The sequence below is a fragment of the Gopherus flavomarginatus genome, chromosome 3, assembly GCF_025201925.1.
Source record: "Gopherus flavomarginatus isolate rGopFla2 chromosome 3, rGopFla2.mat.asm, whole genome shotgun sequence".
NCBI classification, from domain to species: domain Eukaryota; kingdom Metazoa; phylum Chordata; order Testudines; family Testudinidae; genus Gopherus; species Gopherus flavomarginatus.
Window position 1 is genome coordinate 197,464,497 of NC_066619.1, and position 15,085 is coordinate 197,479,581.

The 15,085-nt window shown below is 42.0% G+C and overlaps 2 protein-coding genes across 7 annotated transcripts in view; one reads left to right on the forward strand and one right to left on the reverse strand.

The window, feature by feature from the left end:
• Positions 1-10,342, reverse strand: part of OTUD4 (OTU deubiquitinase 4) — a 50,710-nt gene extending 40,368 nt beyond the window's left edge. Inside the window, exons 1-4 of one of the 5 annotated variants that reach the window (XM_050946234.1) lie at positions 10,254-10,342; positions 7,882-8,392; positions 6,867-6,950; positions 2,594-2,644 (exon numbers count right to left, since the gene is read on the reverse strand). In XM_050946234.1, coding sequence (XP_050802191.1) covers positions 2,594-2,644; positions 6,867-6,950; positions 7,882-8,046 — 300 coding nt within the window. In that variant the 5' untranslated portion in view covers positions 8,047-8,392; positions 10,254-10,342. The other 4 variants (XM_050946236.1, XM_050946237.1, XM_050946238.1 and 1 more) reach the window with 4 other exon arrangements.
• A 216-nt stretch (positions 10,343-10,558) lies between these two features.
• The window catches only part of SMAD1 (SMAD family member 1), a 202,975-nt gene continuing 198,448 nt past the window's right edge, over positions 10,559-15,085 (forward strand). Inside the window, exons 1-3 of one of the 2 annotated variants that reach the window (XM_050946525.1) lie at positions 10,559-10,678; positions 11,908-12,061; positions 13,578-13,727. The gene's annotated coding sequence lies outside the window, so the exon portion shown is untranslated. The remainder of the gene's footprint in view (positions 10,679-11,907; positions 12,062-13,577; positions 13,728-15,085) is intronic. The other variant, XM_050946523.1, reaches the window with a different exon arrangement.

A 15,085-nucleotide genomic window follows, 5' to 3' on the forward strand; every position in this document is an offset into this window, starting at 1 on the left:
GCAGAGAAGCAATTCTGACACTCCAATATTTTCCAGTGAGAAACTCTATCAAAGACTTTTAGAAAGTTCAAATTAATTCTAATGGCTCTCTTTAATCCACCCTTGACTATTCCTTCAACAAATCTGAACAGATTGCCAAGATTCTCCTTTAGAGAAGTAATATCAGAACAACCTGGCACTCAGAACCTACATTTTAAATTCTGTTTTTAATGTAGTTATTAGGAAAGGTACTGGAATGAGTGTCCTGGAATTCAAGGTCTTCTGTTTAATCAAATTCCAAGTAAGACACAGAAAACAAACACAAGCTTCTTCACAATGACTGGTGGAGTGCCTTAATGCTTAACCGGAGGGACCATTTCAGAGATAACCATGTAGTTCAGGTTTCCCTGCTGAGTCACTCCCTTGGCTTATCTGCAGAGATTGCCACCAAAAACAATAATCATTGTTCTGGTGGTGTTATTTTTATGTGTATACCTATCCACTAGTATCTAGAATGAGACTAACATCTTGCTTCTCGAAGATCAAACAGCTGACAGATGGTAAAGAGCTGTGGTCAATACTAACATAGCCAGATTCAAACCACTAACATAATATGCAATTAACTTAATATACTTTCAAAGTTCATTAAAGAATACATATTAATTAACTAGCTAGTACGCTTTCAGAGTTGTGCTGTGCGGATGCACGTCAGTTTAATTTCATACTAAACCAAATCAACTGAAATTCATTTAGGTCTGAGAGCTGAAAAGGTATGTGGACAGAGTTGGCACCAGGGTTTGTTGCAGGACAACAGACTGCAACCAGCCGTCACCTACAGCCCCCAACTAAAACCTCTCCAGCGCATCATCAAGGATCTACACCCTATCCTGAAAGGCGATCCCTTACTCTCACAGACCTTGGGAGACAGGCTAATCCTCACTTACAGACAGTCCCCCAATCTGAAGCAAATACTCACCAGCAGCCACACACAACAAAAACACTAACCCAGGAACCAAACCCTGCAACAAACCCCAGTGCCAATTCTGTCCGCATATCTATACAAGGGACACCATCATAGGACCTAACAACATCAGCCACACACCATTATGGGCTCGTTCACTTGCATATATGCCATCATGTGCCAGCAATGTCCCTCTGCCATGTACACTGGCCAAACTAGACAGTCTCTACGCAAAAGAATAAATGGACACAAATCTAACATTAGGAATTATAATATTCAAAAACTAGTAGGAGAACACTTCAACCTCCCTCATCACTCAATAACAAACTTAAAAGTGGAAATTTTTCAACAAAAAAAAACTTCAAAAACAGACTAACATGAAACTGCAGAACTGAAATTAATTTGCAAACTGGATACCATCAAATTAGGCCTGAAAAAAGACTGGGAGTGGATGGGTCATTACAAAAACTAATTTCCCCCATACTAACTGCCTCCTACTATTACTCAACCTTCTTGCTAACTGCTTGAAATGGGCCACCCTCATTACCACTATAAAAGTGATTTTTCCTCCCTCGGTATTCTACTGTTAATTCAATTGTCTCATTAGACTGACTCCCACTTGGTAAGGCAACTCCCATCTTTTCAAGTACTATGTATATATACACCTGCTACTGTATTTTCCACTCCATGTATCTCATGAAGTGGGTTCTAGCCTATGAAAGCTTATGCCCAAATAAATTTGTTAGTCTCTAAGGTGCCACAAGGACTCCCCATTGTTTTTGTTGGTACAGACTAACACAGCTGCCGCTCCGAAATCTAGTAATGTAGTCACTGCACTCTCTCTTTTTATTTTGTTTTCCTATACTCTGGAGAGTTAATCATCATATTTTCAAAAAACAAATCTCCTCACCTCTGTTAGCACCTTAGATAACAAACAGAGAATTTCCATTTAGGTTCTTAATTTACCACTTGTACTTCCTTAAGCTTGTATAAAGAAAACCGGTCAGTTTCATTTTTTGATGCTTGTCCACTAGCACAAGGCAGCAAGGTTTGGGTTTTAAAAGAATATTTAAAATCAAAACAAACAAACAACACAACTGTTTTGGTTCATTTTTTAAAAAATATGTTTCCCTTTCAGGGTAACATAGCAATTGTACTGTAGGTAAATTAATATTCCATGGAACAGCAGTCTCTCAATCCATAGGTTTTACACACAATCAAGAGAGATACAGTCATGTGGGAAGCAGAGGCCTAGCACCTGTGCCAACTGTGATAACACTGCTGGTGGTGGTGACAGAGACCATGACAGAAGAAAAATGGAAAATGCAGCCAGAGACTGAAATAAAAACTGCTTAAGAAACCATGGTCCTCTTCTTCCATACACTGTTGTCACACCACACAAAAGAAAAACAAATACAGAAGTGAGCATCTAGCCACATATAATTTTATGATCTTTCAAACTGTCATTTCTGAAAGACAATTTTTTTCAAATAAATTCAAATTCCAAAACAGTGTATGTATATATCAAATGTGGCTGTACACACGTTCTATATATCCATATATAATGCACTGAGATATCGTAAGTTAATGTCAGTCAACCAAAATAAATAGATATCATATTCTATAAAGCAAGTTTAATTAAGCAATACATACCTGTGGGTTTTCCAAACATTTTAAATACTCTTCAAATGGCCCCTCTATAAACTGTAAAAATATGACAGCAAATGGTTTATTAGATTATTAATTACCATAATACCTAGGAGCCCTAGCCATGGACCAGGACCCCACTATGCTAGAACAAAAAGATGGTCCCTACCCCAAAGGCCTTACAGACTAAGCATAAGACAAGAAGCAACAGATGGATACTGAAAAACAGATGTAGGAGTACAAAGAAACAATGAGACAATATTGGTCAGCAGGATAGGTAGAGGTCTCAGCACACCAAATTCTAACTCTTCTTTGCCAAGATGCTTTACAAGAACAATGAGGAAGATCCATGAATGTCTGCAAGGAGCACCTCCCAAGCACATGGAGCAGCATGGGAGAAAGCATAAAGGTATTTGTTTGAAAATTTAACAAATGGGCAATGGAACCTTTGTTTTTAAGTGTTACTGCTGGAGACCTTTACACATCAATAACAGCATGAACAGAGTGTACTTTTTCCTGCACTGACCTATCATAATAAGTTGTTAAATATTTCTCAAATGTAAACAAAAACTCTAAATGCCACTGGCACCACCTTTGATTACAATAATCAAATGCTACTATTGGAGATTTGCAATTACAGAATTTACATCCACAGATATGTCATTCCTTATAAAAACTATAAATTGCTTGTAAGAATAAGACTGTAGACCCCTTACCGGGGAAGTTTGTTTCTTACATGTTTGAAAAACTCCATGTAACATGATCATACCACATAATAAAATAAAAAAAAAGTCACTTAAAAATCTATTAATATTAATGACCTTATTAATTAAATCTCAGTCTTAGCCATGGTAAAAATCTAATACAGTCAAATCGCGCAATAATGTGCCCCATGATAACGCAAATTCAGATATAACTTGATCCTAAGGTAGCTCCCCTTTAAAGCTGTAATACTGTTAGCGTTTTGCCAGACTACTTTTTTTACAACAACATTTATAAATAAACCGCATTCTTCCGGTCTTATAGGATAAAGTGACTCCTGGCTATTGCAGGCCCATTGCACTTAGTTCTCAGGTTGTACATGTGTATGGTGTTTGCCTATGAACTTGTTATTAATTTCCTATATTTTTAAAAATATTTTACTATTATAGATATGCCAGTTTGCAAACGCAAGTCGTTTTCTGCTCAAGAGAAATTGTATGCCCTGGATCCACTAAAGAAGGGCAAACACCAAACTCAGCTTGCTAGAAATCTAAGAATTAGCAAGTCCTCTCTGCAAGGGTGGACAAAAAGAAGAAAAGCTCTGTAGCCTACCCTGCATTCTTGAAGCGGAAACTGGTTTACAGCATAAAAAGGTCAAGTCTGCTAATGACGAAAGCCTAGATTCAGCCTTGTACAATGGTTTGTCCAGGCTCGCTCAGGAAGAGTTCCCATTTCTGGCCCTATTCTGAAAACTCAAGCAGAGAAATTTGATTGCCTTATCAATGGAAATGAATCCAAATTTAAGGCGAGTAACGGCTGGCTGGACAGATTCAAGAAAAGGCACACTATAAGCCAAGTTCTTCTGTCTGAGGAAATCCGCTCAGCTGATAAAGAGGCTGCCGATTCCCACCCAACTGAGCTTAAAAAGTTGCTGGAGGAAGGATGCTATACAGCTGATCAAGTTTACAACTGCGACGAGCCTGGTTTATGCTTTAAAATGTTATCCGATCGCACCCAGGACTGATAGTCACAAATGAGAAGGCTTTAAGTAGAGGAAGGACCGAGTCACTCTTCTGTTTTGCGTCAACAAGTCTGGCAGCCACAAAGTCAGACCTCTGATGATCGAAAAAGCAAGGTCTCCCAGATGTTTTCATCATGTTAATATGAAGACCCTTCCCTTTGAATACATCAACTGCAAGAATGCATGGATGAATAGCTGCATATTTAAAGACTGGTTCCTTAACACTTTCGTACCAACCGTTCAGGCTCATTTGCGAAAACTCAGGCAAGAGGAAAAAGCTCTCCTCCTGCTGGATTGTCCTGTCCACCGCTCAGTGGAAAAAAAAGGTCAGTAGAGACGGCAAGATTAAAGTCTCTTATCTCTCAAAGAACCCTACGTCAGAAATCCAGCCACTGAACCAAGGCATCATATCGGTATTTAAGCAAAACTATCATTGCAAAATGATCTGCTACCATCAGCTTGATAACAACTCCTCCGTCGACACATCACTGGCGTCACTCAACTTGAAAGAAGTCTCTCACCTCGGCAGGAAAGCCTGGGATGCTATCTCTGCACGTCACATTGAACAATGCTGGATAAAGGGTCTTGGTCCAGCTTTTCCGTCATCTACACACGATGACGGTAACGATGACAAGCCTGAATTTACAAGAGTCACTGAAGACATCGTACATTTAGCCTAAGAAGCACTCAGAATATGAGCACAGTCATCGTGATAGCCTCAACTGGTTTTCAGCTGATATTTGCCCCATATATGAACACATCTCAGATGACGAAATTGTTGCAAATGACAGCGGGAAGAATGAAGCTGCACCACCAGAGCTTGAAACCAGTGGCGCTAATGACGACGGCGGCGGCACCTCAACTCTCCCACCAAGAGTGTCTGAGGCAGTAAAGCACCTAGAAGCCGGTTTGAGGTGGCTGGAAACTCAAGACGTGGACAGAGCCAAAATCCTCCAACTCAGCAGCATTCTTGACTTTGCTAAAAGCCAACAGTCCATGGCAAACATGCAGACCACACTAGATAGCCTTTTTAAGAAGTGATGAAATTTAAAATTATGGAGTCATGCAACCAGATTGACTTTGCACTCTGCGCAATGATTAGTATAGTCGAATTTACATGTTTCTTTCATGTACATGTAATTAAATTACTACTTTTGTGTTTAAAACACGCTGGGATAAGTACTGTTTTTTTGGGGGGGAGTTGTTTAAACACAAGACAAACTGACCAGCTTGAAATGGTAAATTTTCGTAATCCCGCTATAAAGCAACCCCACATTTGTCAATCAAATTTTTGGACCCCAATTATCGCGTTATAGCGGGGTTTCACTGTACTCATCAAAATGTGAGAATTTACTCACATAATTATATTATGACTGCTTATAAAGTAAGTGGTAACACCCTTCAGCAATTTATTAATAGTCTGGAGCAATACCAGAGGAAACCTACAGCTCAATAGCATTTTATTTTAGTATGCTTAATACACATTTTTTAAAAGGATGGAAGGGCACATTCCAAGAAAGGTAGATCTTCCAATAAGCTCATGGAGTCTTGTTATTAGATGTAAAGAAATGTATAATGAATGGTGTTAGAAAAGTAGATTTATATATACACACGTTACAGGAAAACGTAAAAGCAAATTTTTCTGCTTTCTGTATAGGTTTTGTTGGCACAGCTCTCAAATCTGCTAAAAAAAACTTCAAAGGTTGCAAAAAAAAAAATTCATAAAGATGGTTTGTGTCTTATCTTCCACAAATTCTTGGTCTGTGTAGATAAGGAGGCAAAGCAAACCAGACAAATGTGTGATTTACTAGCCAGGTGTGAATCTCCCTAGTAAGACAGACTAGGGAGGATGGATACTGACTGGAGAAAAATAGCCAAATAGCAACTCCAAGGCCACAAGAAACAGATATGTAAAAACAATACAGCTGTTTTAAGAAATAATGGAACACATTAAAGCACTGAAAAGATGGTTGAATTAGGTAAGGAGGAGGGTAGCACAGATATTTAAGAAGATGCCAATTAGAGTTCTAGCAGAATAAGTAATCATGTATTAGAAGGATTTGGGGTGAGTTATGATATATGTATGACAATATACTTAGAATAGAATATTCAAAGATACAGCAGCTTTAATAATTTGTGCCTGAATGATGTTATAAAATATATAAGATGTGTATATAACAAAGGGGGTGGGAGGAGAGTAAATGCAGAACATTCACTAGATCCAACCTGATGATGAGAGAAAACCTGCTGGCACCCCAATACTGGATAACTGATCATTACTCTATCCTGCTCTGTTTTATTTATGCTTTATGCTTCATTAAGATGGTGGTATACTGCCCTAAAATTTTCTTACTAGTTAATCTTAGTAATTGGTGTGGACTGTGCTTTCCATCCAACATAGTTAACAAGCAGTAGTTATTCCTTTTTAGGGTCACTTGCTTTAAACTCCTACCTAGGTAGAATCTAGTTATTAGAAACCTTGCTACAAAACAGCAAGGCAGAGCTAGGAAATAAAGAGAAAGAAAATACTTAGGAAGAAACACAGCATTTACTTACCGCTTCAAATTTTTCTCTGTTTTTCCGAATATAATTTATACAGGCATTCCTAACATCAATATGCCGAGACTGTGAGTACAACACCTACAGAAGGGGGTTGGGAGGGGGGAGGAAGAGAGAAGCTGTGGTTTGTTAAGACTCTTGATGGAAGTTAATGATTGGATGATGTAATGAATATAGGCTAAATGTAAGCTTGGAATGAATAAATTTGGATGAATATTTATTTCAGAACTGACAACTGTACCAAAATTAAATTGGCTACTTATTGAAAATTAAATGACATAAAATTTACAGTAAATTTAGAAAATATTTAATATGAAATGAATATTTATTGACAGAACTGACAGCATAGTCGCTGTCAATCAGACTTTGTTTCCCCCTTTTCCTGTATCATCACCTTAAAAGAAAACTCCCACTATCAGAATAACTTTAAACAAAGAAGTAGAGTCCAAATTTTAGTTTAGTGGAAGAAAAATTGTGAGTAATGTATCAACACTCAAAATGAGCAGGAAACCTGGGTCAGAATCTGAAGCACTAGTCCTCTCACTGCTATTGGTATTTAAGACGCTTTTTTCAAAATGCTGTTTCACTGAAGTGAGGGGGAAGCATGACATAATAATAAGATCATCTTACTCCAAAACTTCAGCAAACTCATTCACACAATCTAAAGCAGGGAAGGTCTTTAAAGTGCTTTCCTGGATGGTTTTTATACTAGGTGGCTAATCCCAGTTAGCACTAATTTTACACTAAAAATGCACTGCTGGGACGGAGGGGGGTGTTTCAAAACTTCAACCTAAATTCCTTAGGTGGAATAGGAGGATTGTGCACACATACCAATATTCGAATTCCTCCCTCTCTGAGATGTGGTGCTTTCCCATGGCAAAACTAGTGTTCCTTTAATCCCCACTCACCCGTTTTTCACCCTCATCATTAACACCACTAATGCGATCCATTTCCTCCAGATATCGCCATCGTTAGCGTGCTTCTTAATTACTTAAATTAAATAACTACTTACCTGCTCGGCCACAGCCCTGAAAAGACAGGATCCATCCTTAGCAACCCGCTTTCTATATAAACCCTGAGATCGCAAGTAACTGTCCATAGAAGAGTCCCCAGGAGCCTCCACGCCGCTGCTGGGATGACTCTGATCCCCGCCATCTGGCTTGCAAGCAGCCTCCATATTTACTGCTTAATACTGCGGAGAATCCTAGCCCCACATGGCAAGACTGCCCCACGGGTAGGTAAAGGAAACCGCCGCAGCCGGTGGAAATGAAGAGCGCTTCCCTCCGCAGCAAACGGGGCAGCAGCAGCAGGAACAGCAGCTGGCCTTACGTTGTCAAACTGCATGTGGGACTCACAGGCAGATTTTTACTGCATAATCTGGATTGTTAGCTCCTTAAAGAGATTCGCTTTCTGGCCTCCCTAGATGGCCCGACAACTGCTCCTGGAAAGTAACTTGAGGGGTCCAGATCCGACCCCTTCTTCCGGGCGATGATTACTGCTGGCTCCTCTTGTACACACCCAAGCTGCAAGGCGGAAAACAAAAGAGAAAGGACATGTGCTGCTACTACCACTGCCAAGAAATGGTAACCTACAGTTTGTTTTCACTTTCAAACCGCTGCCAGAAATGTTACTGGGAGTTGTAGTTCTAGAGGAGCAGGAAGTACAAGCACACGGGTTGAGGAGAGGAAACCCTCCGAGCCAGAAAGGCTCCTGTAGGAAGGGAGAGAGAAGGGACGTACTTAGTTTGAGCAGGTCAGCACAGCAGACGTGCAGAGACAGCATACAATCCCCTTTTCCGATGCAAAACGTTTACAAGAGTAAGCGAACTAGCTTTTCATATCAAACACCTACCGCCCTCTTTCTAAATACTTAACAGTTTAGGAGTCTAGTTTCAGTATCTGGTCTAGCAATCTGCCTAGTGCACTTGAGGTTTCGATTCTTTTTGTTACTCCTCCCACATTAGTGCTGTCTACAGCTCGAGGAAAAGAAGAGGGCAGGCATGTATCTTGTAGCACAGAGATTTTTTCCTTGCCTAGTTCCTGCCTTGTTTTTTTACAGCAAAACGCTGTTGGGACTTCCATGGACATGATTATCAGTTCAATCAAAAATGCAATATGCGTCTCTGGCGTTGTCATACAAGTTGGGTACAGTTCCTCAGCTAAACTCCCTTACAATTAAATGGCTTCAATTTCATATGGCATTTCATAAGTCTTTATTAAAAAAAAAAGACCAGAAGCAAGACAACTGGAAAGGTCAATTTTCTTTTCAGTTCTATAACGAGTATACGGTAGGATAATTGAAAAGTAAGTATTATACCAGTTAACCTGCAATGTCAACAATTAGTGATTATTCCAAACAGTGCAAAACAGTTAATCCTCTACTAAAAGGGTATGTTGCATTTTTTGCTATATTGTACTCTTACATTTCAACTGGCTTAAGGCCTAGCAAATTACAATAACCACCCATAAAGTTCCTTGGGAGTGCCTCCAATTTTATTTGGCATTCTTCAGGACCAGTGTCTTACCTTTCTTCCTTTTTTTTTTTCCCCATTCCCCTCAAGTTTTTTCACTCACATTCAAGCTTTGCCTTAACGAAAGGCAAATCCCAGCCAGCATCTCATCATATTACTGGTACAGAGACCAATAAAAACATTTGAGAACACTGGGAGGGCGGTCCAAGAAACAGAATCAGCTCTGGAGTCACAAGCGTGGCAAGGTATACTATTTCAGTAGGAATAAGCAGACAGACTGACCCACAGCAGCCAGCCCACCCAAGTTTCAGTTTCACGAAGACTTGCTCATTTTGTCTTTTAATTTAATCCATCGAACTAGGCCCTAAAACCCAGAAACCCTGTCTGCTGCGGGACCACGCAAGCAGCAGCCCGGTCTCCCCACAACGGGAGGCCTCCGAACAGAATTAACGTAACGCTGGAGTCCCCAAGTCCTCACACACGCACAATGCAGACACAGCGGCGCGAGAACACAACACGGGCTGAAACACGGCGACACCCCGAAAGAGACACGCGACTACACTCTGCTTTATTGGTCAGAGAGGCCAGCGGGTCCCTGCCGGGCCTGGGCCGCCCGAGAGCGGCGCCCGGCTCTGTCCGCAGCGATCGCTGAGGTTGAAGCAGTGCAACTAGCGCGGCTGCACGCTGTGGCGAGGGCCGGGTGTGCGAGGCCTGGGGCACACACGGACCGCCGGAGACGCGGCGGCCGGGCTACTGGGCCGGGAGGTTGGTGCTGTGTGTGTCACTGCAGGGCCCTGGCCTCACTCAGCAGCAGCAGGACCCGCCTGCGGGCGGAGGGGGGAGCGGCCCCAGCTGCCGGGCGAGGCGCCGGCTCCAGCCCCCTGAATTGCCCCTGCGCAGTGACTGGCACTTACCGAGGGAGAGGCGGGCGCAGCAGGCTCGGACTCTCCCTTCCTCCTCCCCTCGCGAGGGCCCCTGGCTAGCGGCGGCGCAGCCACTTCAGTCTCCCGCGTCGCCTTCCTATGATGCTGCGGGCACCCCCATCGCCTGCTGTTGGTTTGTTCCACCGGCCACACATGTGCTGGTGGCTGTAGCCTGCACCATGTCTCTGCGGGGCGAGGTGGCAAGTCAAGTTGTTCCCCTGTGAGTGTCGGGAAGCGGGTGTTTCACATGCACCCCCGCGGAAGCAGGTAATGGTACAATCCGCAGACTGCTTCGCTCCTCCAGGGTATCGCTGAGCGCTCTAGTTAATGCGGAGTGCCGGTGGGAGGCTTCGGATAGCGCAGGTGCCAGCCAGAGCGCTCCCTGGAGTATTAGCCTGGTCTATGGTATTACTGGGGTGAGGAGGTGCTGTTTGCACGGCACATGTTACTAGCTAAACTTATAGGGTACGTCTACACTACAGGATTATTTCGATTTTACATAAACTGGTTTTGTAAAACAGAGTGTATAAAGTTGAGTGCACGCGGCCACACAGAGTACATTAATTCGGTAGTGTGCATCCATGTACCAAGGCTAGCATCAATTTCTGGAGGGTTGCACTGTGGGTAGCTATCCCGTAGCTATCCCATAGTTCCCGCAGTTTCCCCCGCCCATTGGAATTCTGGGTTGAGATCCCAATGCATGGTGGTGCAAAAACAGTGTCACGGGTGATTCTAGGTAAATGTCGTCACTCATTCCTTCCTCCGTGAAAGCAACAGCAGACAATCATTTCACGCCCTTTTTCCCTGGATTGCCCTGGCAGACGCCATAGCATGGCAACCGTGGAGCCCGTTTTGCCTTTTGTCACTGTCACCGTATGTGTACTGGTTGCTGCTGACAGATGCGGTACTACAGCGCTACATAGCAGCATTCATTTGCTTTTGCAAGGTAGCAGAGATGATTATCAGTCGTTGTGTACCGTCTGCCGTGCCATTGTAAATTGGCGATGAGATGACTGTTATCAATCGTTCTGTACCATCTGCGGCTGTCATGGGTGCTCCTGGCTGGCCTTCGCTGAGGTCAACCTGGGGCACAAAGACAAAAATAGGAATGACTCCCCGGGTCATTCCCTCCTTTATGTTTTATCTAAAAATAGAGTCAGTCCTGCCTAGAATATGGGGCAAGTGTACTGGAGAACCAGAGTACCAGAGAGCACAGCTTCTCCATGTCAGATCCTGCAGAAATGATGAGCTGCATGCCATTCTAGGGGGTGCCCCTGCGACAACCTCACCCGTTGCTTCCCTCCTCCCCCAACCCTCCTGGGCTACCGTTGCAGGGTCCCCCCATTTGTGTGATGAAGTAATAAAGAATGCAGGAATAAGAAACACTGACTTTTTAGTCAGACAAAATGAGGGGGAGGCAGCCTCCAGCTGCTATGGTAGTCCAGGCAGGACATTAAATGGTGAGGGGGAAAGGAGCCCAGCATCCCGCTGCTATGATAGTCCAGGCAGTACAGAATCTTTTCTTTAAACATGAAAGGGGGAGGGCTGATGGAGCTCAGCCCCTAGTTGCTATGATGAAGATGGTTACCAGCCGTTCTGTATCATCTGCCGGGAATGACCAGGAGTCATTTCTATTTTTACCCAGGCGCCCCCGGCCGACCTCACCTGAGGCCAGTCAGGAGCACTCACGGGATGATGACGAGGACGGCTACCAGTCATTCTGAACTGTACCATCTGCCACCAGGGAAGGGCCTTGTCTACCAGCAGCATGCAGTAGACATACGGTGACATTGAAAAAAGTCAAGAAACAATTTTTTTCCCTTTTCTTTCATGGGTGGGATGGGGGGTAAATTGACGAGATATACCCTGAACCACCCCAGGCAATGTATTTGACCCTACAGGCATTGGGAGCTCAGCCAAGAATGCAAATGCTTTTTGGAGACTGCTGTGGACTGTGGGATAGCTGGAGTCCTCAATACTCCCTCCCTTCCTCCATGAGCGTCCATTTGATTCTTTGGCTTTCCGTTACACTTGTCACACAGCACTGTGCTGTGGACTCTCTATCATAGCCTGGAGATTTTTTTCAAATGCTGTGGCATTTCATCTTCCGTAACGCAGCTCTGATAGAACAGATTTGTCTCCCCATACAGTGATCAGATTCAGTATCTCCCTTACGGTCCGTGCTGGGGCTCTTTTTGGATTTGGGGCGGCATCGCCACCCGTGCTGTTCAGAGCTCCACACTGGGCAAACAGGAAATGAAATTCAAAAGTCCGCGAGGCTTTTCCTGTCTACCTGGCCAGTGCATCCGAGTTCAGATTGCTTTCCAGAGCAGTCACAATGGTGCACTGTGGGATACCATCCGGAGGCCAATGTCGTCGATTTGCAGCCACACTAACCCTAATCCGACATGGCAATATCGATTTCAGAGCTACTCCTGTCATCGGGGAGGAGTACAGAAATCGGTTTAAAGAGCCCTTTATATCAATATAAAGGGCCTCGTTGTGTGGACAGGTGCAGGGTTAAATAGGTTTAACGCTGCTAAATTCGGTTTAAGCGCGTAGTGTAGACCAGGCCATAGTTAGACCAGTATAATCCCCTGGGTGCGCGTTCTTCTTCTGCACTAAAAGTAGCTTTTTCATTGTTGCTGCTTTGTTTAGTTTAGTTTAAATCCTTTCCAAAACAACATAAGCTAGAATGGGAAAAAGTCTCTTCCACCAGAGACTGGGTGTCTGCCTGGGTTTTTATTCTGTTGTTGCTGTATTTAGGCTTGGAAGAATTTGATTTTTATTTTTTATAACTTTAACGGCTAAAAATGTTTATTTTAAGCATTTTTTAAACAATTATTTTTTTAAATTGTCTGACTTCCCTTCCCTGGGACATTATGAGTGATCAGACAATAATCACTTAATGACAGTAGATGTTGAGATTCAAGAAGTAAAAGCTTTGTAACTATTAAAACACAAATTGTCAACGTCACATGTCAAAACATACTAAGTAAATAGCCTTAAATCAAACCAGTAAGTTCTCAAGCAGCAGTTCTCTTATGTTGCCTATTTGTACATTTAAATGATTATTTATAGAAATATATTTTTGTTTATATAGATACAGTGGAATTCATGTCTACCAACAAAAATCTAATCAACTCTATTGATTTCAATTCACAGCTTAGCTTACATGGTATGACTTTCCTGTGTAGACAAGCCATTGGTGAAAAGCAGCAAGAAAACATTTAGGTTAATCAAGGCTAGAGAAGAGTGTGAATCTTTCAAGAGCGATGGAACAAAGCTATTTATTATTACTTATTTGTGTTACAGCAGTACCTAAGGACTCCAGCTGAAATCGAGGCCCCTTTGTCTAGGCTTGGTACAAACATACAGGAAGAGAGAGTCCCTGCTGAAGACAAAGGGTTGTGGGGAAGGGGATATGACCTACAACAGAGTGAACAAATCTACAAATGTCATTAGGTACCAAATTTTTGGTTTTGTTTGTTTTGGTGACAAAGCAACAGCAGATGAAATTCAGTGTAGATGTGCAAGTAACATATATTGGAAAGAACAATTTGAACCATTTACACATATTGATATATGCTAAAAAAAATATTCAGACAGGAAAAAGACCAGGGTATCACTAGGGCCATCACTATGAGGTGAGAAAGACTGTGACTGGCTGGGCAAGGAGTCTAGGACTGAGATTGTAGGAGGAGTGGAAGATATAGGAAGATTGAGACAGATTGGGGCAGGGATGCTTGTGGCAGACTGAGATTGTATGAGGAGATAGTATGCAATTATGTAATTAAGGTTGCACGGATAGCCTTAAATCTGGCATTTCTTACTTTTGAGTACCTGACATTGCAACCTTAACTTTCTTTTCTCATTTTAAGTGTAATTACACAAATAGATGGTACCTTCTTATCCTGAGCGCTCCGTCTAATTTTGGTTGCCCTTTCTCAGTAAGAATGTGAGAATATATGTACAGTTTCTTTAAATCTGTAGTGGGATGACAGGGAGAAATGGAACTAGGGGAAGTTCTAGACAGGAGATCAAGAGAATAGCTTTAGTGTGATGATAGTTTTTTTTCTTGAGGTGATTCTTTGCGAATCTTTATTTTTGTTATATGACAAAAAATAATAGGAAAGATCCAGAGAAAGGCAATGAGTATCTAAAAGACCCAGTCTGTTTAGCTGAGAGGAGACAAATAAGTAGTAGAATATATAAAATAATGAATGGTGTTGAGGTGGTCAACTGGAAACACTTATTGTCTTATAACACAAGAACAAAGGGCCATTCGATTAATTTAAAAAGCAACAAATTAAAACCGATAAAAGGTTGGTTGTTTTTTTGAAAGTGTCTTTAACCTGTGAATTCACTACCACAAAATATTAATGAGCCAAAGAATTTAGTAGGAATCAAGAAAGCAGTGGAAATCAATATAAGCATTTAAACTACCTAGAAAAATGTTAATAGGATTATCAACCCTCATGCTTTTGAATAGGGTATTTCTCAATTTGAGTAAGGGTATCACTGTCTAGTCATATGTTTCTAACAGGTTGAGAATGCAACAAATAGCAAGCAAGGGTGTTCCCAGAATCTTTCTCCCAAATCTGAAGAGCTCATTTTAAATTTTGGGTGTAATTCTTCCTTTTGAATACTGACCCTCAACAGAAGAATACATGCTGATGAATCAGGGATCTGTTCATTGGTTTTAATGTCTAGAACAGATTCTAAAAAAATGTTGCTCTGGGTGAACTCAGGATGACAGAGATCTTCTACTGAAAAAAAGCAGTATTTTTCTTCCCATACAATACTTTGAACTGGTGTACACC